This window comes from Alosa pseudoharengus, unplaced genomic scaffold (genome assembly GCF_046254945.1).
Source record: "Alosa pseudoharengus isolate Yale_2024_CS ecotype anadromous, Long Island Sound unplaced genomic scaffold, YU_APseudo_1.1 YU_APseudo_1.1_scf_22, whole genome shotgun sequence".
Classification (NCBI taxonomy): Eukaryota; Metazoa; Chordata; class Actinopteri; order Clupeiformes; family Clupeidae; genus Alosa; species Alosa pseudoharengus.
This window is the reverse complement of record NW_027468680.1, coordinates 15,062,351-15,087,601: the sequence shown is the minus strand read 5'-3', so window position 1 is coordinate 15,087,601 and position 25,251 is coordinate 15,062,351. Positions and strand designations below refer to the sequence as shown.

The following is a 25,251-nucleotide window of genomic DNA, read 5'->3' as shown; positions in this document are numbered from 1 at the left end:
CTAGCATAGCACAGCGGTACATGAAATATTACAATCCACACAACAAAATGGGAGACATATCAGAGTTCAAAAGAGGACACATTCTTGGTGTGCGTCTCACTGGTGCATCTGTGACCAGGACATCAGCTGTGTATTGAGAACCACGGTATCCCGTGTAAAGTCGGCATACCACCATAGAAGGATGAACCACATTCATAACTGTCAATGCAAGAGGTAGCTGTCTGAAAGGGATGTCCGGATACTTATCCGGATTGTTTCCAAAAAACATATAACCGCAGCTGCACAACCCACTACAGAGTTAAAAGCACACCTCAACTCTCCTGTTTCAACCAACATTGTTCAGAGAGCTCCATAGCTCCATATATTCATGGTCAGGCTGCAATAGCCAAATCTTTGCCACCTGTGGAAAGATCGGTTTCAATGGTCTCAGCAGTGCAAATCTTGGGCTGTGGACAATTACTGAACATTACATTTCACTACATTTGGCTGACATATTTTTAACTAAAGTGACTTACAACATGGTAGACAGTTTAAAGCTTTTAAAAACAATTCTCCCAACAATAAGAACTGTACAAAATTGAAACATGTATTGTTCTGTGATGTGATGTTGGAGAAGTGAGTCTGGAAAGTTTTGCTGCATTGCACAGTGATAGCCACTGTTATTTAATTGTCCAAAAGCTCTCTGGCCCCTGTTTAGGACTTATCTGTCATTCTCAAGAAAAAAATATGCTGTATTGGCTGCAAGAAGCCCTGCACCTTATAATAAGTTGTGGTCTAAAACCTGGTGTTTCACTCTACAGACCCTGGAATTCATTTTCAAAGGCACATATTTTGAAGCTTACAGTATCAATTTAAAATGTTGATAGCATACCCAAGTCCCATTTATTGGTAAGACAGTTCACATAAAAGCATATTCAGATTCATACATCTTTCTAACAATTTTCCATTGTGTCATTTGTAAACTACCTTTAGCTTGATTACAGCTTCTTTTGGCCATGGCCTTTTCTTGACTTGCCATTGTTTTCACAGTACAGCATCTAACACTTATTTCCATCCTGCTGCATTCATTTTTCATAGTGATATGGATGACATGAAAGTTGATCCACCGCATAAAGTCTTTTCAGGACTTTCAGTTCCTTAGAGTTCCAAGGTGGCCAATTTATAAGATGAAACCATCCCTCATGTCCCTTAAACCGCATGAGTCAATTGAATTCTGACATTATCATCCTGTGTTATCCCTGTGCCGTCAGGGAAGAAAAAATCCATTGATGGGATTATGGTCATTAAGTACATTCAGGTAGTCATCTGATTTCATTTGATAGCCACGTAATGTTGATGATGACCCTAGACCTGACCAACTGAGGCAACCCCAGAGCATGAAGCTGTCTCCAGAGGGTTGTACATATACATAATATAATAATGATAATAATACAACATATAATGGGTGCATCACTTTGTTTCCTATCCTGACATGCCCATCTTTCTGGAATAGGGCAAACCAGGAGTCATCAGACCAGATAACCTTTCTCCACTGCTCCAGAGTCCACCTACATGCTGCCTTCTTTTCAACTAGCTTTACAGGTGGTTTACTTATGACTACACAGCACCAGTCCTATGTGTTTTATATATTTTAATTATTCTATTTTATGCGCTTTACTTTTAAAAACTACTTTTTCAAAGTATTTTTTACTAATTTATTTATATGTTCAAACTAATTGTCTATGTATTGTTTACATCAGTGTTTCTCAACAGCTGGGCTGGGGCCTATTAGTAGGCCGTGCAGCGCCACCCAGTGGGCACGAAAATGTTGTCAAATTGAAGCAAACTTCTAATGGAAATGAGATGTTATAGAGTAACCATGTTAAACTTAGAAGTAACAACTATCAAAGTAGGCTGGCTATATTATTTGTTCCAACTTTAAACTACATCCTCAATTTGAGGCACTCAGTGATAGGCCTAATATTTCACCAAAAACTAGGTTCTGCAAAAATACAATCCGGATTACATAAAATATGGTTTTGTTAATGGATGTGATGATGTTGAGCCCAAAGCCCAATGTGTGAGTATGGCTTATCGATGTTAAATGAGGTGCCAAAGCCTTCAAAACTGAAACGGCATCTGGAGATGATACCCAACTCTGGCAGGTAAGCCGATTGACTGCTTCAAAAGGAAAGGAAAACGGACTTCAGCTTCAGAAAAAATCTAGTCCAAATTGGGGACATTTTTTATTGGGCCCTGGCCTGTTACACATATAAATAGGTGGACCTTAAAGCAGAAACGTTTGAAAACCCCTCTACATACTATTTTATGCTTTTATTTTACTATTTACTATTCTTTGTTTTTATTTATGTAAAGCACAAATGACCTCTGTACATGAAATATATATATGAATAAACTTGTACACCTTGCTTTATTTATGAGTTCTTATTGAATTGTGTGTGTTGAAACCAAATTAAAACGCATTCACCTTGCATAGTATTCACTGTAAAAGACGCTGGAGACAGTGTTACTGTGGTTGTTTCACTTTTTTCTTAATGGCATGGCCAGATTCCAAGAAGAATGAAACTGATCGCCTCAAACTGTGAAAGAGTGGTTCAGGGAGAATGCGGTATAATTTTCACAGATGAATTAACCACAACAGAGTCCTGACTTAAGCCCCATTGTATATGGGGTGTACTGATGAATGTGGTCAAGAAGATTGAGTCTCCTGCGATTAATAAAAGGTCCTGACAAAATAGTAGTGCAACTCAAAACAACACAACAGCAAATGTTGTGAGGTTATCGAAACAAGACATGGTTAATGTATGAATGTGTCATAATTATAGTCAAGAGTGATCCAATAAAATAGTAGATAGTAATATATAATAAAGTTGGTTTTTTTGGCCAGGGGTTTTCACTTGTGAGGTATTCATGAGGATCAGCAGGGTTGTGAAAGATTGGAAACTGGCTCCACCTCCTGGTCAGAGTTTGAACTGTGCAATCAGCTGCTCCACTAAGGGCATTTATAAAGACTTTGTGTGAGAGCCAACAAAGACACCACAGTTCTCGCCCTTGGTACCCCTCTCCCCAAAACCACAAACATGTATCTTAAACACAGGACATTTTGTATGGGACAGCGTATACATTAAGATGAGACTTAAGTAAATCTGAGGTCTCCACAAAAGAGTGAGACTGAAAGAGAACGCTTTGTTAGGCACCTTCCAACACAAAACAAAGCCAAGCAAAGCAGAGCAATCAGACAAAGCCTCAAAGAGAAAACCTCCACCTCTAGTTCAAATATATTTAATTAAGATTAAGCCCAAACCTGTTTTTTGTTTTGTTTTTACAACTACATAAATCTTAGTATGTCTGTTGATTTGCCAGAAGAGTATTGTGTAACAGATTTCCTGTTAGGGTGGTTCCGCATCCTTTGTTTGATTACTCAGTGTAACATCAGGACACTTGTGACTACAGTACTTGGCAAAACTGACAAACCTTAAGTAAGATTATCCATAGACTTAATTGTTTACACTCATGGATATGTTTTGAATAAATGCAAATGTCAACGATCAGTCTGAAAAGGACTCTGAAATGAATAGATCACAGTGTGAAGCTCCAGAGCATCTCTATGGAGGGGGAGGGGGATGATTTGGCTTTGTTTCTGTTTGAGATGGGCAATCACCATGTGGAGGAATGCCCCTTAGGACCTATCTGTTGTCTTTACTATGGAGGATTCTCTTTCCTCAGGATCTGTCTTTCTCTGCCCTCGTGGTCTCTCCCCTTCGATGTGCTGGTATTTTGGTCTTTTTAACATGACATCTAGAGTGGGTGGTAGTGGTGTCACAGGGGTGAGAGGTTGAGGTGAAAGGCCATGGTGTTGGAGGTTATGGGAGAAATTTCAGTCTGATTCTCACACACAAAATGAATGACCATAGAAAGGATTTTCTCCCTCATTAGGTACAAACCCTGTCCTTGTCATAAAATATTTAAACAGTCATATGAGTGTTCATTACTCTCCATGTGCCTAGCTTGCCAATCTAAGCAGTGAGCTAAGTTTGTGTCTTTGGTTATTTTTTTTTAATGATATATAGCATAATTTTTTCTTTACTCTCTGGTATTTGACATATTCCATTTGTGATTTTCCTCCTATGAAGTCTCTGCAAAGGTAATATGGACATGATAAAGTAATGATATGTCCATATGTATTCCGATGAGCTCTCTTTGCAAAACACATCATCAACGCAACAGTTTATAGCTCTGTGTGAATTTTATCACACTGGTTGAAGGCGACAAGATTCACACCAGCTTTCCCCATCAGGAGCTCATCTATTGACATCTTTTGGAGATGAGTAAAAACCTGTGAGTAACTGTGAAAAACCACGAGAGTGGCCTCATCGGGCTCTCCTCCACAGCTGATTCTCCACTCACCACTTCTCCCAGCACCTCCCTTTGTTCATATGCACAGGGCTTACCAGAAGTGGGTAGGCGTGGGGGAAGGTGCGGGACTGAGGGGGTAGGATGTAGCATCAGCTGTAGCTGGTTTGGGGGGGATGGGATTGGAGGGGAGGTCTTGGATGAGTCCTTTGAGGGCATTGTTGATTTGGAGCTTTGTTGTGAAGAACAATTCAGTATGCGTGTTTCTCTTTTGCAGGGTAAAGAAGTGGTGGCTCAAACAGAGAGGGAGAGAGAGAGAGAGAGAGAGAAAGAGAGAGACTTATGGAGATTGAGAATAGAGGAAGAGTGGAGAGTATGAGAGTTTAAGCAGCTGCTGAGTTTTCTACATTCTAAAGTTGTGAAGTACATCAGATTGTCTTGATCATTTACACAGTAGCTTTCACTGTGGATAATGGGCATAAACCCCTAGTTTGCAAAAAACAATGAATAATACTGTAAAATGTTTTTTTTCTATCCAATATCTAAAATGTTTTTTTATATTCTATTCATACCATGAGTGGTCCCTTCTTTCAGTGCAACACTACATGTCTTAATATGTGTTGCATTATTTAGTCAAAATGTTAAACTAATTGAGGGAGAAATACATTGTCATGCACAAGTTTAATTAGCATTTTTTGTTTGGTATTAGGATCATAATCTGTCAGTTTAAGATATGAAAACAGTAGCCCCAAACACATTTGTTGTGCACACTTTGTTCAGGTATGAGAATCTGAGCCAATCTAAGTCACACTAAAACCCAAGTAATGTTGGCTATCATTGGAATTAATACTTAAACAGTGAGAAAAATTAATCCTCAAGCAAACTGTGTTCTTAATTTATCCTCAACCATTGTAGCGTCGAGTGATGGATCTATATGAGGTGAATCTGATGAGTAAAATAACTGACCCATGTGTTAAGCAAAATCTGTTAGTCTATAGTAAGTGGCTAGGTGATGGTGACCCCTGCGCTGGTCTATTGCCTGACCTTTGTCTGGTCAACTCTGTGGTGGCTGGGGTAACAGCTTGAAGCAGAGTGTGCAAGGGGGTGTGCCAGGCATGAGGTCCGCACGAGACAACGGTTTGTCATTAATCGTTAGCTTGTGTGTTGTATATGGGCGTGTGTACGTGTGTGTGTGTGTGTGTGTGTGTGTGTGTGTGTGTGTGTGTGGGTACATACCAGTATGAGGGCTTATGTTGGGGGATGGGAAGACATAGCATTCTATTCAATTTTCAAACAAACTAAACTCTTATAAAGAGAAGCTGAGAACTTAGTGAGCTAGTGAGCCTGCATGTCTCAGAGTTGTGATATTTCACATTTCCTTCCAACTGGAGCAAAATCCTGTGAAATTTGCAAAGTGGTACAAAAATGCTTTCTTTTCAAAATAAGAGACATTTATGTCAAGACTTTCAGCCTACAGCTATATGATATTAGAGAACAGCTAAAAAGCAACCTGGAATTCACCATCCTTGAATTTGAAAACATTCTCATTCTATTCCACTGCTTGTCTTTCAGTTCAGTAGCTTGACATACCTGCCATTGCTCCTATCACCCCACTGTGAACAGGGCATACCGCCCAGGCATCCTCATTCCATAGCTTTCACACTGGGCACAGAGGTAGAGGGCCAGTGGTCCTTTCTCAAATGTAAAGAACCCTAATTAGCACCTAATTGACAAGTCACATCACATGCATGGAGCTTTTTAAGAGCACTTGGAGAACAGTTGGGGACTCATAAATGACCTCAGAAGACAATTCAATTATCTTGAATAAAATGATCGGAATGCTCAGTGCAATCAGGGTCATATTATAAGGGGGAAATAAGGGGGAAACTTGTTAAATGTGAAGAGATGTGTGAGAGTACCAAAAGCCATGGAATTATGAAAACCCTGTCAGTTTCATGCTCAAAACTCAACTCATTTATTTTAATGAACCTTCTGCATTCTGAAACAACTCTACACTGAATACTAGAAGGACATTCTGACGGTTGATGTACAATATTCTCAATAGGGGGCCAGACAGAATTTACTGAGCACATAGATTATGTGTCCAAGGAGCCCCTCCCTATACACACACGCACGTTGTACGCATGTGAGCTCGATCTTAGGAAATATGAATATGGGGTGAAATCTCAGGCATGCATTTAAATTATTTCCAGGGATCAACCCTGTAACAATCAGATTACAAATCAAACAATCAGAGAAAAGTTACTATGACATGGTACCTTTTCACTGTGGTTGGTTTGGTTACAATAAAACCAAAAAATACGTTGTGTGACCAAAATAACACAAGGGTCATTAACATTGCTATAAGGGCGTCGGTTTTCAGGCAACTCACTGCGGCTGTAAGATCATAGGCCTGCTTCTTTAAAACATAGGCGCGGTTGGACATTATTCTCCGCCCTCTTTATGCAAATAACTTGCTATGTTCTCCACAAAGCCTAAGACGCACTGGCGGGAAAACGCGGCATGCGATATGCGTAAAAGTCAGAGCGTGGGTGAAAACGGAGCTGTGAAAATATCGGGGTGGATTTGATAATAACCACAAGGCTTTTGGAAACCTGCAGCGTGTTGTGGAATTTATTTGAGACGTTGGTCAACGTCAGCTGATTTCTCGCAGACTGCTCAAGGACTTTTATAATAGCCCACAATCGACGAAGTATTACAAAGGGCGACTTCACGGAATACGTTGCAGCTATTGTATATTTACGCACAGCTGACTATTTCTTTGCGGATGTGCTTTTACTATCGATAAGATATTTTGTGTTACGGTGCATTGCAGCCCTAATGACCCGGTAAGATTTCCAGTCTTTTTCAATATTGTGCGAAGCAACATATCCCGTACAAAGATTTCATTAAGTTGCTGAACATTGGGTTCTATTGTTTTACGTTTTTAACAATTGAGTGGTTGTCTAGAGCTGCCACACAGGACTTTCTAAATCCTCATAGCATTTTGAAATTATCGTGTGTGTGGTCTGGAGCCAGATACAGTTTAGCAACAAACGTTATGTTATCTCTATGCTACAGTGTTTAGGTAACCTTGCAGCATGTGGTATGGGAGCGGCCGTAATTTATTGTGTTGCTCTTATGTCGCACTACCGGTAGTTAGAACGCAGTCTATGTAGGCTAATCGCAACGCCTACTTTTGCCGGTCAGTGGGACACCGTGTAACCTACAAAGTTGCGTCAAAAGGCAAACTAAGTAACCAGATTATTTTTGAACTTTACCCCTCAACAATGTTACATTTGTATTGGGAGCAGGTTATTCCTGGCAAGAATGTGGAATCTCTGCATTTTCATAACTAGCCTATCTGTTTCTGTAACACATATTAGGACGCATTAGTTTATTTAATTAAAGCCATGCTCCAGCAAGGCCTTTCTTACAGCCTACAAGGAAGTGGAATGTGAACGACTAGCTTCAATGATATCTTGATAATCTCTAAATACAACCCTTTATCTCTTCAGACGGTGAGAAGTTGCGAATAAGAACTGAAGTTGCTCTTCCACTCATGAGATGCCCGGAGCCAACGCTATAGTCATGTAGCTAACAGCAGCACATGACTGAACCACAGATTATACCCTTTGTGATATCTGAATTCTTCAATTATAACTAGGCTACATTTGCTGGCATACATAAAGATGGGTGAGGAGAGAAAATAAATTAGATCTTCCCTAAAATGTAATTTAGCCTATATCATGTCTACCTGCATTTGGATTAAAATGGGCTTTTACAAAGCAATGCCTAGGCTTTGGACCAATTAACATACCTTGTGTTTTAGAGAAGGCTATGATGATGGTTTAGGCTACTTGTGGTAGTCCCTAAACGGAATTTTGGTTGCGCTTAGCTAAATTAGAAGGTTCATTTAGCGGTCTGAAAAGTCAGTGCAGTGTTTAGAGCTTTAAAGAGATGATAAAGACTAAAAATTGATAGTCTGCCACACCCATACCACCAATTCACGACTTAACCCAATTTATTTAACTGATACAATATTACACCTCTCGACACGTAGCGCAAGAAGAAGACGAGGAATATTCGCATTTTGTGTTTTTCATGGGGGAACGAACGAAAGGACTTCACGAAAGGTCTATGCATAATATTCAGGCTCCATCAGCCGCCCGCCCGCTCCCATCATTTTATTATCGAGGTCCCACCACAATAATTTTATTGTCAATCATCAAAAAATAGACTATGCTGCGTAAATTCAGATGCAACATAGGATACACTAAACCAGAGACTAAATGAAATGAAACCCTGTCGCTTTAAAACCGGCATGTAGCGTAGCGTCTTTTAGTAATGCCGATGCAGACGACAGACCACCAGCTGAATGGATTGGAGGAAATTTGCATTTTTACGTTAACCGCCATTGTATTATAGAGCAAGGTGGTCTCACTTATCTCATTAGCACCGTAGGCCTACCCAAACCATTTGCCAAACGGTTTTCAGAAAACAGAGAGCTAGGTTAACTTAACCTAGGCTTTTTAATGAAATGCAGATACACACAATATGTGGGCGTCTTCACAAGATGAAGTCTACTCTAGCCAAGGCTACAATTACAGGCTTGGCAACATTTCTTGAAAGAATTCAGCTTTATGAAATCTAAACCAAGCGCGAACACAGTCAGGCTTAGCCTAAATAGCTCTTTCAGCGCATACCAGAACGTGTTCCACATAAAAAAAAATACGTTACCGATTTTTGAAGAATAGTCTTACCTTAGCGATTTTAATTTCATCATCTTGTCCTGGTTTCGGTGGTAATAAACTTGTAGCTGAATATTGCTCAGCCCCTTCCCCTCTGGCCATATTATGTCCAAAATTTGAGTAGCCTAGTCTAACTTGTTAAATTGTTAATTCAAGTAAAATTAAAAGTCAGGCTGCACCGAAGTCAGAACCGTTGTTGAGCTTTCACCGGCACTCATTCAAACGTGGCTTTCTCTCTGTGGGCTGTCATGATGCTTACTAGTCTTAAGAGACTCCGCCCCATACTCAGGCCATTCAGGATCATTCAAACGCGCGCGACACACACACACACACACACAGAGAGCGAGGGGCTTGCTGATAACCTTGCTGATGCAACTACAGAACATTGTATGTGGACGCCATGTCCGTTTTCATAAATAACCTATAATTACAGTGCATGAAAATGCACTGTTCTGTTATCCGAAGTCTTCTTCTTCTTCTTCTTCTTCTTCCCACCAAATTTCTGCGTCTAATTCAGCTTTAACCGTTTAACGTAGAAACTTCGTTCAAACTTTGTAACGTAGGTCTTGAAAAGGACACTTGGGGAATGTATTTTTCACTTTTGTAAACTTTATACTTTTTATGAATAAAAAAACAAGCTTATTTTTCCCCATTGACTTAACATTGGGTTGATGACATCACAATGGGCTAATTAACTTGATTTGCACCTGTATCAACTTCCAGCTGCTCAACTAGGACTCATCAAAGGGCCAGTTAAACTGATTGCACCTGTATCAACTGCTTTCTGCTCAACTAGGCCAACTCTCACTCATCCACCCATTAAACTATCCCATCAACATCCATTAAACAATCTGCCTATCAACATCCATTCAACGTTCTGTCTATCAACATCCATTACACTATCTAAATTCAACTTTTAAACTATATACTCTGTCTCAGGCTTTAAGCATACAATCTGGCTCTCTTAAGACTACTATTTACTCTGCCCACAACTGTTTCAAAATAAATGTCCTCACTACAATAATTCACTATTAAATAATTAAACTATTTAAACTACTCAACTATTTAACTGTTCAGCCATTTCAACTGTTATCAACTATGACTCCTGTCAACTGTTTCCAAATAAAAGTTTGTTTGGCATTTTATGTTATACAGTATGTTTATATTTTCATGCACTGGTAATTTCCTCAAAATTAAATTTTCTAGTTTTAATGTATTATCCTAATTTATACTTCTGAAAAAGATAGTGTAGCCCAAAAGTTCACAGAGCAACCACCCTCTAGAATAAGATACAGTGGGCCAGAAGGTCCTGAAATAAGATACACATACCCTTCCCCCTCCTTCTCCATTCCTGTCAAAGACACATACACATATCAACGTCACTAACACGCCCCCCAAATACTCAGTCACCATATCAGTTCACAACTCAGTAGGCATCCTGTGCTCCTGTGTGATTTATGTTATACTGTATACCTCTTAATGCTCACACTCAATATAGCAACAACAATGTTCCAGGACACATGCTGGTTTATGTCCGTTGGAAAATATGCTTCACATGCAATAACCTCTGCTATCATTATTATTCTTTTATTTCCCACGATTCTTTCAAGTGTACCTTGAATGTAACTTTTTCAGAAAAACAACTTTACCGATTCAGTGATTGCAGTGTTCACGTATTTCCCCCACAGGATCAAAAGAGTATATATATACTTTAGTGGCAGGTCTTCTTCAATGTCAAGTTTAAGTTGTCTATGTGCCACGTGGGCTTTTAAAACATGTACGATGACCCTGTCCAGACTATGGGGGCTGATCGGTCTTAACCATAGCAATGTGCACTGCTGGTGTTGACAGCTCAAAAAGAGGGGCACCTATAGAGGTGCGGAACGTGGGCCTAACTGCACATTCGCTGAATTTACATAGGTTGTTGAATTTACATAGGCATACATGTTTACAATTTCACAAGCGGTGTGTGTGTGTGTGTGTGTGTGTGTGTGTGTGTGTGTGTGTGTGTGTGTGTGTGTGTGTGTGTGTGTGTGTGTGTGTGTGTGTGTGTGTGTGTGTGTGTGTGTGTGTGTGTGTGTGTGTGTGTGTGTGTGTGTGTGTGTGTGTGTGTGTGTGTGTGTGTGTGTGTGTGTGTGTGTGTGTGTGTGTGTGTGTGTGTGTGTGTGTGTGTGTGTGTGTGTGTGTGTGTGTGTGTGTGTGTGTGTGTGTGTGTGTGTGTGTGTGTGTGTGTGTGTGTGTGTGTGTGTGTGTGTGTGTGTGTGTGTGTGTGTGTGTGTGTGTGTGTGTGTGTGTGTGTGTGTGTGTGTGTGTGTGTGTGAGAGAGAGAGAGAGAGAGAGAGAGAGAGTGTGTGTGTGTGTGAGCGCTGGGATTTGGGGGGGCATCAGCTGATGATGTCAAGCTAGTTTCACATATCCAGCCCCTGCATGAAGGACATCTTGCCTTTAATTTTGGCCCCCACGCTAAAAGGTTGGCACATTCACATAACCTGTATGCTCAGAGTCTCCCAGAGGTCCTGCAGAAACAGCACTGCATTGAGAGCTCACTGCAGTGCCACTGTCCAGGCTTCTGTCTTCTGCCTGAAAGACTGGCTTGTGTGAGCGGCATCTGGCGTGCTGCCACATAACTCATGTCAGAGCCTGTATGTACAGTATTTTATGAAAGAGGCATGTAAGTGCATACACTGCTGGTCAAAAGTTTGGGGTTACTTAGAAATTTACTTTCCACTCCATTATAGACAGAATACCTGAGATCAGTTGCATTGTTTTTTTAATCAGGGCAGCCGTTTTCAGACGCTTGCATTGCAAAAGAGTTGACCGGTAGTATATAGCAGATGTGATCCACAGTGATGTTCAATTCAATTCAAGTTTGCTTTATTAGCATGACAGGTACAGTGTTGCCAAAGCACAAGCAAAACAGCATAACATTTTTAACAGTAACAATTAGAACATTGACAACATTAACACACACACACACACACACACACACACACACACACACACACACACACACACACACACACACACACACACACACACACACACACACACAGGGATGGGCACAAATACATCAAAATGTATTTCCAAATAAAATACCAAATACCCACCTTAAAAATGTATCAAAATAAGCTACAAAATACAGCAGCCAAAAAATGTATCAAAATAAAATACTGTATTTTTGTATTTTAAAAATACTACAAAATACTTCTTTATAAAAGCCTTTTGTCGTCTATCCCTTCACTTGTACACTACCTGGAAAAAACATCTGAAAGCAAGAGACTCCTCCCATAATCAGTCAACAGATTAGATTTGATGACCCATGTTAGACTTCCCAATATAAACCTCTGCCCTGAGAAATGTTCGGTAACTCAAGGAACCCTTACTTAAGTATACTTATTTACTCTATTGGTGTAGATTGCCGAATAAGTGACAATAGCTCAAAGAAAAACAATCTAAATGGTAGCCTAGGAATCTAGACGCACCCTAGCGGCAGCAAATGCAATTTGCATTCAGGGTAGTCTAGCAACTCTCCGTTGGCTTGCGAGCTGTAAAAACCAAACTTCGGTCAGGCCAATCACATCATGTGAGAGAGTCGCGACGGTTCCGCGTGAATTTCCTGCTACTTGAAAACAAAGAAGATGGATGCTACTGCTGGCGAACAGCACAACAAGAGTTAAGCTGTTAAGTTGCCAAAAGTTTGATCAACTAGCCAACTAGCTCTGCTGGTGGCAAAACACATGGGGCTCATTTTGAGGGAATTTGAAAGACAACCGGTTATCCCGCCCCTCGGATTGAGCACTGCCAATGGTGAGTTCCCAGACCCTACATCTTGATGTGAGTCTGGCTCGTCAGGCTATCCAAATGGATGATTTATTTAGAAATTTAAACTAGGTAGCATTTTAACCTTTTAAGTTATTTAACACTATCACTACCACACATATGGTGAGATTCATCACAGTTGAATAATTTTGTATACACCTGAAACTGGTGTGTGCACAACTTCTATCAATGTAGATACAAAATAAAAAGTAAAAATAAAAAATCAGGTTGTCACATTAATACCATCCAATCAGTTAAGCCAATTAGAAGCCAATAATTATGACATTATCAATAATTTCTTATTTAAAATGTGCAAGAGGTTGGAAATGTCCTTGTTTGAGGTAGGAAATGATCAAGTCACCATAGCACTGAAATATTTCACAGGTCAGAGAACAAATATAAAGTCTAGAAAAAAAACTGTAAAACAGAAAAAGAAAGGAAAATTGAGCAAACTCAAGATCGTGTTGCGATCTAAGCTTGTAAAGTCCTTGTGCTGTGTGAGCAAAGGAGTGTGTGTAACCTTAGCTAGTGGTATCTCCTCAGTTGATGCCTTTAAACACAACTAACTTCTCAAACAGTGTTGCATTCAGACGACGCCTATGGGGGCCTGTTAATCAGTCCTGCAAAGGAAAATAAACGCTCTACTGGAGCAGAGGGGCTTGACCATGTAATGGTGCCACAGACAGACAGAGACAGAGATTTTGTGCTTTATAGATAGTTAGATACGTGTCATCACAGTGTTTCACAGAAAGTATTTTGCAGTATTTTGAAAATACAAAAATACACAACACTGAAGTATTTTGATACAAAATACGAAGGCCTTTTCATCATCTCAATAAAATACAAATTACAAAATAGTATTTTGTATATGAAATACATATTTTAAAAACATGTATTAGAAATACTGCCCATCCCTGCACACACACACACACACAAACACACACACACACACACACACACACACACACACACACACACACAGACAGTCTATGCATTACAAAACATACTGTAAGTACAGACATTAGGTTGGACAAGTACAGACATTAGGTTGGACATTGTGTCAAGGTGTCTGACTCACTGTCCCTCATGTCATGGCAAGCTGCAACGTATTTCGCAACTAGCGTACCAGTCAGTCCTTCTCCTAGCAGGTAGGCCAAGAGTCTTTAAGGAGCTAAATTTGGAATTTTGTTGGAGAATTGGAAAAATTATCCCTTTCTGTTCAAACTTTGGAGAAAGTTCATCTCTGTCTCAACCTCACCAGTGGAAGCCATGCTTTTTTCTACCGGCCTTTCTCTATGGCAAGGTGGTCACTTAGTCTGTACTTGGTAAGAATCTGTCTCTGCTTTGTATCTCTGACAGTGGAGAGGTGCTCTGCCAATTCATAATCTCCTTTTAGTGACAAGTAGCATTCTAATTTGGATTGTGATTTTGTTTGATTATCCCAGTGTTACAGATATTTTTTCTTACTTTGATTCATAATTTGTTTTACTTTGATCTGATTTTTAAAAGCAGTGCTGGTCTGAGATAGATGGGTTAGTGTATTAGTTAACTTCAGAACCAACTGACAGAGGGGACTAGTTTCAGGGCTGACCTCTTGGGTTTTGACCGCTTGAACTTTATGGTATTTTCTGCATTGGATTTCAGATGTATCGTAATGATCTTTTTTTTCAAAGCTAATGGGAATCTGCCTAATTCTGCCCTGCATGCATATGTGGGTGTTTTCCTTTGGACCTTTATATTTCTAATAAATTCTGCATGCAGGGATTCTATGGGGTGTTTATCCCATCTAGTGTAGTCGAGCTTACTTGAGTGTATGGCTAAATTCCCAACCTGGCTCATTCAATCTGGCCCCCTAATCATCCCCCACTGTAATTGGCTCATTCACTCCCTCACTCTTCACCTCAAGCTGGTGTGTGGTGAGCGTTCTGGTGCATAATGGCTGCCGTGCAGCAGGTGGGTGCTACACATTGGTGGTGTGTGTTGTGTGTTATGTTTACATGTGACAGGCTTCTACTGCCATCTTCTGGGTAATGGCGGTATTGCATACTTACATACAGCTGTGTATTGAGAACCACGGTATCCAGTGTAAAGTCGGCAAACCACCATAGAAGGATGAACCACACATTTTTAACTAAAGTGACTTACAACATGGTAGACAGTTTAAAGCTTTTTAAAACAATTCTCCCAACAATAAGAACTGTACAAAATTGAAACATGTATTGTTTTGTGATGTGATTTTGGAGAAGTGAGTCTGGAAAGTTTTGCTGCATTACACAGTGACCTAGCTGTTATTTAATTGTCCAAAAGCTCTCTGGCCCCTGTTTAGGACTTATCTGTCATTCTCAAGAAAAAAATATGCTGTATTGGCTGCAAGAAGCCCTGCACCTTATAATAAGTTGTGGTCTAAAACCTGGTGTTTCACTCTACAGACCCTGGAATTAATTTTCAAAGGCACATATTTTGAAGCTTACAGTATCAATTTAAAATGTTGATAGCATACCCAAGCCCCATTTATTGGTAAGAAAGTTCACATAAAAGCATATTCAGATTCATACATCTTTCAAACAGTTTTTCATTGTGTCATTTGTAAACTACCTTTAGCTTGATTACAGCTTCTTTTGGCCATGGCCTTTTCTTGACTTGCCATTGTTTTCACAGTACAGCATCTAACACTTATTTCCATCCTGCTGCTTTAATTTTTCATAGTGATATGGATGACATGAAAGTTGATCCACCACATAAAGTCTTTTCAGGATTTTCAGTTCCTCAGAGTTCCAAGGTGGCCAATTTATAAGATGAAACCATCCCTCATGTCCCTTAAACCGCATACCTATAATTTGAGTCAATTGAATTCTGACATTATCATCCTGTGTTATCCCTGTGCCGTCAGGGAAGAAAAAATCCATTGATGGGATTATGGTCATTAAGTACATTCAGGTAGTCATCTGATTTCATTTGATAGCCACGTAATGTTGATGATGACCCTAGACCTGACCAACTGAGGCAACTCCAGAGCATGAAGCTGTCTCCAGAGGGTTGTACATAATATAATAATGATAATAATACAACATATAATGGGTGCATCACTTTGTTTCCTATCCTGACATGCCCATCTTTCTGGAATAGGGCAAACCAGGAGTCATCAGACCAGATAACCTTTCTCCACTGCTCCGGAGTCCACCTACATGCTGCCTTCTTTTCAACTAGCTTTACAGGTGGTTTACTTATGACTACACAGCACCAGTCCTATGTGTTTTATATATTTTAATTATTCTATTTTATGCACTTTACTTTTAAAAACTACTTTTTCAAAAGTATTTTTTACTAATTTATTTATATGTTCAAACTAATTGTCTATGTATTGTCTACATCAGTGTTTCTCAACAGCTGGGCTGGGGCCCATTAGTAGGCCGTGCAGCGCCACCCAGTGGGCACGGAAAGGTTTTCAAAGTGAAGCAAACTTCTAATGGAAATGAGATGTTATAGAGTAACCATGTTAAACTTAGAAGTAACAACTATCAAAGTAGGCTGGCTATATTATTTGTTCCAACTTTAAACTACATCCTCAATTTGAGGCACTCAGTGATAGGCCTAATATTTTACCAAAAACTACTAAGGTTCTGCAAAAATACAATCCGGATTACATAAAATATGGTTTTGTTAATGGAGGTGATGATGTTGAGCCCAAAGCCCAATGTGTGAGTATGGCTTATCGATGTTAAATGAGGTGCCAAAGCCTTCAAAACTGAAACGGCATCTGGAGACGATACCCAACTCTGGCAGGTAAGCCGATTGACTGCTTCAAAAGGAAAGGAAAACGGACTTCAGCTTCAGAAAAAATCTAGTCCAAATTGGGGACATTTTTTATTGGGCCCTGGCCTGTTACACATATAAATAGGTGGACCTTAAAGCAGAAACGTTTGAAAACCCCTCTACATACTATTTTATGCTTTTATTTTACTATTTACTATTCTTTGTTTTTATTTATGTAAAGCACAAATGACCTCTGTACATGAAATATATATATGAATAAACTTGTACACCTTGCTTTATTTATGAGTTCTTATTGAATTGTGTGTGTTGAAACCAAATTAAAACGCATTCACCTTGCATAGTATTCACTGTAAAAGACGCTGGAGACAGTGTTACTGTGGTTGTTTCACTTTTTTCTTAATGGCATGGCCAGATTCCAAGAAGAATGAAACTGATCGCCTCAAACTGTGAAAGAGTGGTTCAGGGAGAATGCGGTATACTTTTCACAGATGAATTAACCACAACAGAGTCCTGACTTAAGCACCATTGTATATGGGGTGTACTGATGAATGTGGTCAAGAAGATTGAGTCTCCTGCGATTAATAAAAGGTCCTGACAAAATAGTAGTGCAACTCAAAACAACACAAAAGCAAATGTTGTGAGGTTATCGAAACAAGACATGGTTAATGTATGAATGTGTCATAATTATAGTCAAGAGTGATCCAATAAAATAGTAGATAGTAATATATAATAAAGTTGGTTTTTTTGGCCAGGGGTTTTCACTTGTGAGGTATTCATGAGGATCAGCTGGGTTGTGAAAGATTGGAAACTGGCTCCACCTCCTGGTCAGAGTTTGAACTGTGCAATCAGCTGCTCCACTAAGGGCATTTATAAAGACTTTGTGTGAGAGCCAACAAAGACACCACAGTTCTCGCCCTTGGTACCCCTCTCCCCAAAACCACAAACATGTATCTTAAACACAGGACATTTTGTATGGGACAGCGTATACATTAAGATGAGACTTAAGTAAATCTGAGGTCTCCACAAAAGAGTGAGACTGAAAGAGAACGCTTTGTTAGGCACCTTCCAACACAAAACAAAGCCAAGCAAAGCAGAGCAATCAGACAAAGCCTCAATGAAGAGAAAACCTCCACCTCTAGTTCAAATATATTTAATTAAGATTAAGCCCAAACCTGTTTTTTGTTTTGTTTTTACAACTACATAAATCTTAGTATGTCTGTTGATTTGCCAGAAGAGTATTGTGTAACAGATTTCCTGTTAGGGTGGTTCCGCATCCTTTGTTTGATTACTCAGTGTAACATCAGGACACTTGTGACTACAGTACTTGGCAAAACTGACAAACCTTAAGTAAGATTATCCATAGACTTAATTGTTTACACTCATGGATATGTTTTGAATAAATGCAAATGTCAACGATCAGTCTGAAAAGGACTCTGAAATGAATAGATCACAGTGTGAAGCTCCAGTGCATCTCTATGGAGGGGGAGGGGGATGATTTGGCTTTGTTTCTGTTTGAGATGGGCAATCACCATGTGGAGGAATGCCCCTTAGGACCTATCTGTTGTCTTTACTATGGAGGATTCTCTTTCCTCAGGATCTGTCTTTCTCTGCCCTCGTGGTCTCTCCCCTTCGGTGTGCTGGTATTTTGGTCATTTTAACATGACATCTAGAGTGGGTGGTAGTGGTGTCACAGGGGTGAGAGGTTGAGGTGAAAGGCCATGGTGTTGGAGGTTATGGGAGAAATTTCAGTCTGATTCTCACACACAAAATGAATGACCATAGAAAGGATTTTCTCCCTCATTAGGTACAAACCCTGTCCTTGTCATAAAATATTTAAACAGTCATATGAGTGTTCATTACTCTCCATGTGCCTAGCTTGCCAATCTAAGCAGTGAGCTAAGTTTGTGTCTTTGGTTTTTTTTTTTTAATGATATATAGCATAATTTTTTCTTTACTCTCTGGTATTTGACATATTCCATTTGTGATTTTCCTCCTATGAAGTCTCTGCAAAGGTAATATGGACATGATAAAGTAATGATATGTCCATATGTATTCCGATGAGCTCTCTTTGCAAAACACATCATCAACGCAACAGTTTATAGCTCTGTGTGAATTTTATCACACTGGTTGAAGGCGACAAGATTCACACCAGCTTTCCCCATCAGGAGCTCATCTATTGACATCTTTTGGAGATGAGTAAAAACCTGTGAGTAACTGTGAAAAACCACGAGAGTGGCCTCATCGGGCTCTCCTCCACAGCTGATTCTCCACTCACCACTTCTCCCAGCACCTCCCTTTGTTCATATGCACAGGGCTCACCAGAAGTGGGTAGGCGTGGGGGAAGGTGCGGGACTGAGGGGGTAGGATGTAGCATCAGCTGTAGCTGGTTTGGGGGGGATGGGATTGGAGGGGAGGTCTTGGATGAGTCCTTTGAGGGCATTGTTGATTTGGAGCTTTGTTGTGAAGAACAATTCAGTATGCGTGTTTCTCTTTTGCAGGGTAAAGAAGTGGTGGCTCAAACAGAGAGAGAGAGAGAGAGAGAGAGACTTATGGAGATTGAGAATAGAGGAAGAGTGGAGAGTATGAGAGTTTAAGCAGCTGCTGAGTTTTCTACATTCTAAAGTTGTGAAGTACATCAGATTGTCTTGATCATTTACACAGTAGCTTTCACTGTGGATAATGGGCATAAACCCCTAGTTTGCAAAAACAATGAATAATACTGTAAAATGTTTTTTTTCTATCCAATGATAAAATGTTTTTTTATATTCTATTCATACCATGAGTGGTCCCTTCTTTCAGTGCAACACTACATGTCTCAATATGTGTTGCATTATTTAGTCAAAATGTTAAACTAATTGAGGGAGAAATACATTGTCATGCACAAGTTTAATTAGCATTTTTTGTTTGGTATTAGGATCATAATCTGCCAGTTTAAGATATGAAAACAGTAGCCCCAAACACATTTGTTGTGCACACTTTGTTCAGGTATGAGAATCTGAGCCAATATAAGTCACACTAAAACCCAAGTAATGTTGGCTATCATTGGAATTAATACTTAAACAGTGAGAAAAATTAATCCTCAAGCAAACTGTGTTCTTAATTTATCCTCAACCATTGTAGCGTCAAGTGATGGATCTATATGAGGTGAATCTGATGAGTAAAATAACTGACCCATGTGTTAAGCAAAATCTGTTAGTCTATAGTAAGTGGCTAGGTGATGGTGACCCCTGCGCTGGTCTATTGCCTGACCTTTGTCTGGTCAACTCTGTGGTGGCTGGGGTAACAGCTTGAAGCAGAGTGTGCAAGGGGGTGTGCCAGGCATGAGGTCCGCACGAGACAACGGTTTGTCATTAATCGTTAGCTTGTGTGTTGTATATGGGCGTGTGTACATGTGTGTGTGTGTGTGTGTGTGTGTGTGTACATACCAGTATGAGGGCTTATGTTGGGGGATGGGAAGACATAGCATTCTATTCAATTTTCAAACAAACTAAACTCTTATAGAGAGAAGCTGAGAACTTAGTGAGCTAGTGAGCCTGCATGTCTCAGAGTTGTGATATTTCACATTTCCTTCCAACTGGAGCAAAATCCTGTGAAATTTGCAAAGTGGTACAAAAATGCTTTCTTTTCAAAATAAGAGACATTTATGTCAAGACTTTCAGCCTACAGCTATATGATATTAGAGAACAGCTAAAAAGCAACCTGGAATTCACCATCCTTGAATTTGAACACATTCTCATTCTATTCCACTGCTTGTCTTTCAGTTCAGTAGCTTTACATACCTGCCATTGCTCCTATCACCCCACTGTGAACAGGGCATACCGCCCAGGCATCCTCATTCCATAGCTTTCACACTGGGCACAGAGGTAGAGGGCCAGTGGTCCTTTCTCAAATGTAAAGAACCCTAATTAGCACCTAATTGACAAGTCACATCACCTGCATGGAGCTTTTAAGAGCACTTGGAGAACAGTTGGGGACTCATAAATGACCTCAGAAGACAATTCAATTATCTTGAATAAAATGATCGGAATGCTCAGTGCAATCAGGGTCATATTATAAGGGGGAAATAAGGGGGAAACTTGTTAAATGTGAAGAGATGTGTGAGAGTACCAAAAGCCATGGAATTATGAAAACCCTGTCAGTTTCATGCTCAAAACTCAACTCATTTATTTTAATGAACCTTCTGAACCTTCTGCATTCTGAAACAACTCTACACTGAATACTAGAAGGACATTCTGACGGTTGATGTACAATATTCTCAACAGGGGGCCAGACAGAATTTACTGAGCACATAGATTATGTGTCCAAGGAGCCCCTCCCTATACACACACGCACGTTGTACGCATGTGAGCTCGATCTTAGGAAATATGAATATGGGGTGAAATCTCAGGCATGCATTTAAATTATTTCCAGGGATCCACCCTGTAACAATCAGATTATAAATCAAACAATCAGAGAAAAGTTATTATGACATGGTACCTTTTCACTGTGGTTGGTTTGGTTACAATAAAACCAAAAAATACGTTGTGTGACCAAAATAACACAAGGGTCATTAACATTGCTATAAGGGCGTCGGTTTTCAGGCAACTCACTGCGGCTGTAAGATCATAGGCCTGCTTCTTTAAAACATAGGCGCGGTTGGACATTATTCTCCGCCCTCTTTATGCAAATAACCCTCTCTGTTCTCCACAAAGCCTAAGACGCACTGGCGGGAAAACGCGGCATGCGATATGCGTAAAAGTCAGAGCGTGGGTAAAAACGGAGCTGTGAAAATATCGGGGTGGATTTGATAATAACCACAAGGCTTTTGGAAACCTGCATCGTGTTGTGGAATTTATTTGAGACGTTGGTCAACGTCAGCTGATTTCTCGCAGACTGCTCAAGGACTTTTATAATAGCCCACAATCGACGAAGTATTACAAAGGGCGACTTCACGGAATACGTTGCAGCTATTGTATATTTACGCACAGCTGACTATTTCTTTGCGGATGTGCTTTTACCATCGATAAGATATTTTGTGTTACGGTGCATTGCAGCCCCAATGACCCGGTAAGATTTCCAGTCTTTTTCAATATTGTGCAAAGCAACATATCCCGTACAAAGATTTCATTAAGTTGCTGAACATTGGGTTCTATTGTTTTACGTTTTTAACAATTGAGTGGTTGTCTAGAGCTGCCACACAGGACTTTCTAAATCCTCATAGCATTTTGAAATTATCGTGTGTGTGGTCTGGAGCCAGATACAGTTTAGCAACAAACGTTATGTTATCTCTATGCTACAGTGTTTAGGTAACCTTGCAGCATGTGGTATGGGAGCGGCCGTAATTTATTGTGTTGCTCTTATGTCGCACTACCGGTAGTTAGAACGCAGTCTATGTAGGCTAATCGCAACGCCTACTTTTGCCGGTCAGTGGGACACCGTGTAACCTACAAAGTTGCGTCAAAAGGCAAACTAAGTAACCAGATTATTTTTGAACTTTACCCCTCAACAATGTTACATTTGTATTGGGAGCAGGTTATTCCTGGCAAGAATGTGGAATCGCTGCATTTTCATAACTAGCCTATCTGTTTCTGTAACACATATTAGGACGCATTAGTTTATTTAATTAAAGCCATGCTCCAGCAAGGCCTTTCTTATAGCCTACAAGGAAGTGGAATGTGAACGACTAGCTTCAATGTTATCTTGATAATCTCTAAATACAACCCTTTATCTCTTTAGACGGTGAGAAGTTGCGAATAAGAACTGAAGTTGCTCTTCCACTCATGAGATGCCCGGAGCCAACGCTATAGCGCCGTTTCGTGATAATTGGGAAATGGAGTTTGACCGCTATCAACATTATTTTTACGACCGCCTTGACACTGAAGAGGATTTCTTTAAATCTACAGCGCCGAGCGAGGATATATGGAAAAAATTCGAACTCTTGCCCACCCCGCCCATGTCTCCCACACGGACACTCGATGCCGCTGCTGTGCTGCCGTCACCCGATAAACTGGGATGGGCTTCCAAGCTTTTGGCACAAGATGAAGACTTTGAGGAATGCTACAAAATTGACTCTAAAGACATTTTTGGAAACCTTAGTTCTATAATCATCCAGGACTGCATGTGGAGTGGTTTTTCAGCAAGTCATCGGTTGGAGAAAGTCGTGGGTGAGCGCCCACTGATCAGACCTCTCCCCAGCATGCAAACCAGTGCCCTCACCGCAAAGGCCACTAACAGTGTGGCTGACACGACCGTCATCTGTGCTCCTGCAAGAGACTGCGTGAACCCGACTGCCGTCCTCAACATCCCCTGCAATAACCTTAAGAGGATGGCATCCTCGGGGTCAGAGTCTCGTGCTGACACGTCTGGTAAGAAATCGGTCCTGCAGTAAAAGTAGATTACCAGACTTTGGGGAAAGCTTAAATCCCTTAACAGGCGATGTGCAACTACGTTTCAGTTGATTTTCACTATAGGAAGTAACGCCTAAACCTGAGCCTAAATATAACTGCACCAGTTTCAGACCGCATGCACTTTCATCCCGCCATGTCTCGCATCTCATTTGCACATATTGACTGATTGGCAAGAGATTTGGCCTACAGTAGTCGCAAACTCCACACCCAGTTAAGATATTATACAGAGCCACGCCCTGTCATGGGTTGGAAGCATGGTAGTCTACAACTGCATAAGACCCACCCTTTGCAGACCTAAAGAAATTGGGATCCACTTTAATTGCACCTCACACTTTATGTCCAAATGGAAGCTATTAGAACAGTTGGATATCAGCGATGGACACTCCAAGTACTTTTTAACGGTGTTGCTTTTTAAAATTGCTCTGCTGTCCAGAAACGTGAATGTTATTGAGCAAGGACCTGATTGCTTAAATATTATGGGCTAGATGCAGAATGCATGTCAGATCTGATTAAATAAACCTACTTTTGCAGTTGTTGTGATTGTTAGAATTGAAACATTACTAATCGTCAATAAAAAACTTGTGTATGGTTTCGGTGCAGTGTTTTGAGTTTGTGTTCTCTTAATCTCAGATGATGACGATGAAGACGATGATGAGATTGATGTGGTAACTGTGGAGAGCCGACCAAACAGAACCCTTGTCCCTGTGACCATCACGGTGACCGGGGATCCTCATGGCCCCGGCACCAAACGCTTCCACGTGTCCGTGCACCGGCAGCAACACAATTATGCGGCGCCATCACCGGACAGTGACCACGAGGATGCAGAACACGGTGATGGTGATTGCAACCATGACGACGACGACGATGACGATGATGATGATGATGACGACGACGACATTGACCTTGGCCTCCCATCCAGGAAGCGGCCCCACCTGGAACAGGATCACCTGTCCTCCTCTTCCTCCTCCTCGTCGCCCAACAGCCCGCACAGCTCCGACTCCGAAGATGTCACCATGGGCGAGCGGCGGCGCAACCACAACTTCATGGAGCGCAAGCGGCGCAAGGACCTGCGCTCGCGCTTCCTGGCCCTCCGCGACCAGATCCCCAGTTTGGCCGACTCCACCAAGACCCCCAAGGTGGTGATCCTCACGCGGGCCGTGGACTACCTGCTGCAGCTGCACTCCCGCGAGCACGCCCAGGCCCAGGAGAGGAGGCGATTGCGGGCTCGGCAACAGCAGCTCCTGCGCCGCCTCAGTAGCCTGAAGAAAGGCAAACCCACAACAAACACTTAGAGCAGCAGGGATGCTGGATGCTAAATGCTAACAGTCCCTACTTGAGTAACATGCCAGAGCAGCCCTCCCCAAACTACAGTGCAAGAGCCTTTGGTTGCTGAGTAATATCACAAGGACACCACACATGAACATGGGCTGAAGTGAAACCAACAGGGCTATTGGGGAGGCACTAAACGGACGTTGCTTTTCGACATGTGCCACGCTGGGGGAGAAAAGGTTGTGTTTTTGTTATGGAAGGGTGTACATTAATTGGACATTCTCTGGCCATGGACTTCTATGTGGGAAGATGTCCTTTTGCGGTGAACCATAGATTTAGGCCTTGTCTATGGGGTTGATTCTTAACTCTATTGGCAAGTTGGAGTTTTCAGTGGGACAGGTGTGTGTGTGTGTGTGTGTGTGTGTTTGTTTGTATAGAGAAGAGCTTGTACAAAATCACTCTGAAACTTGCACATTTTGTTATGAATTTCATCTGTACAAATGCCACTGTAAATACAGATTCTATCTGAGGACTACCTCTTGACCTGTATAGAAACTACACGACTACTTAAGATGAAATATATTTTGCTAAAAAAAGAACACCAATCAGAATGGGTGTTAAATAAAATCCACTACCATTACTTTACTTTTGTATTTGTGGTTTTGTGTGTCCATTATGTGAATAATCATCCCAGCAAAGTTTTTGGTCTCCGTGCTAATGGAATAGACCCCTTTTGTCTGATCACTCATCCATCAGACGCCAATGTAAAGGACATAAGGGAAGTGGGGAAAGCTGGCCACTTGACTGCAAGAGTATTGGAGCCAACTGTCCTACATTGTGCTGCAGAGAGAGCTTGCCTTTGGCTCAAGGTGCTGCCAGCATTAAGTTACAGTTGCAAC

General features: G+C 40.8%; 1 protein-coding gene across 1 annotated transcript; it reads left to right on the top strand.

The window, feature by feature from the left end:
• The first annotated feature begins 21,410 nt into the window (after window positions 1-21,410).
• Window positions 21,411-24,992, top strand: mycla (MYCL proto-oncogene, bHLH transcription factor a). The gene is made up of 3 exons (XM_076300698.1): window positions 21,411-21,743; window positions 22,413-23,041; window positions 23,714-24,992. The coding sequence occupies exons 2-3, from the start codon at window positions 22,462-22,464 to the stop codon at window positions 24,373-24,375; spliced, it is 1,242 nt and encodes a 413-aa protein (XP_076156813.1). The 5' UTR covers window positions 21,411-21,743; window positions 22,413-22,461; the 3' UTR covers window positions 24,376-24,992.
• Window positions 24,993-25,251: the final 259 nt, after the last annotated feature.

Excerpts from the sequence above, each read along its gene's own strand:
- mycla (XM_076300698.1), top strand. The coding sequence starts at position 22,462 with ATGCCCGGAGCCAACGCTATAGCGCCGTTTCGTGATAATTGGGAAATG. Across the intron at positions 23,042-23,713 it reads GTCTCGTGCTGACACGTCTG|ATGATGACGATGAAGACGAT; the intron begins GTAAGAAATCGG and ends TCTTAATCTCAG.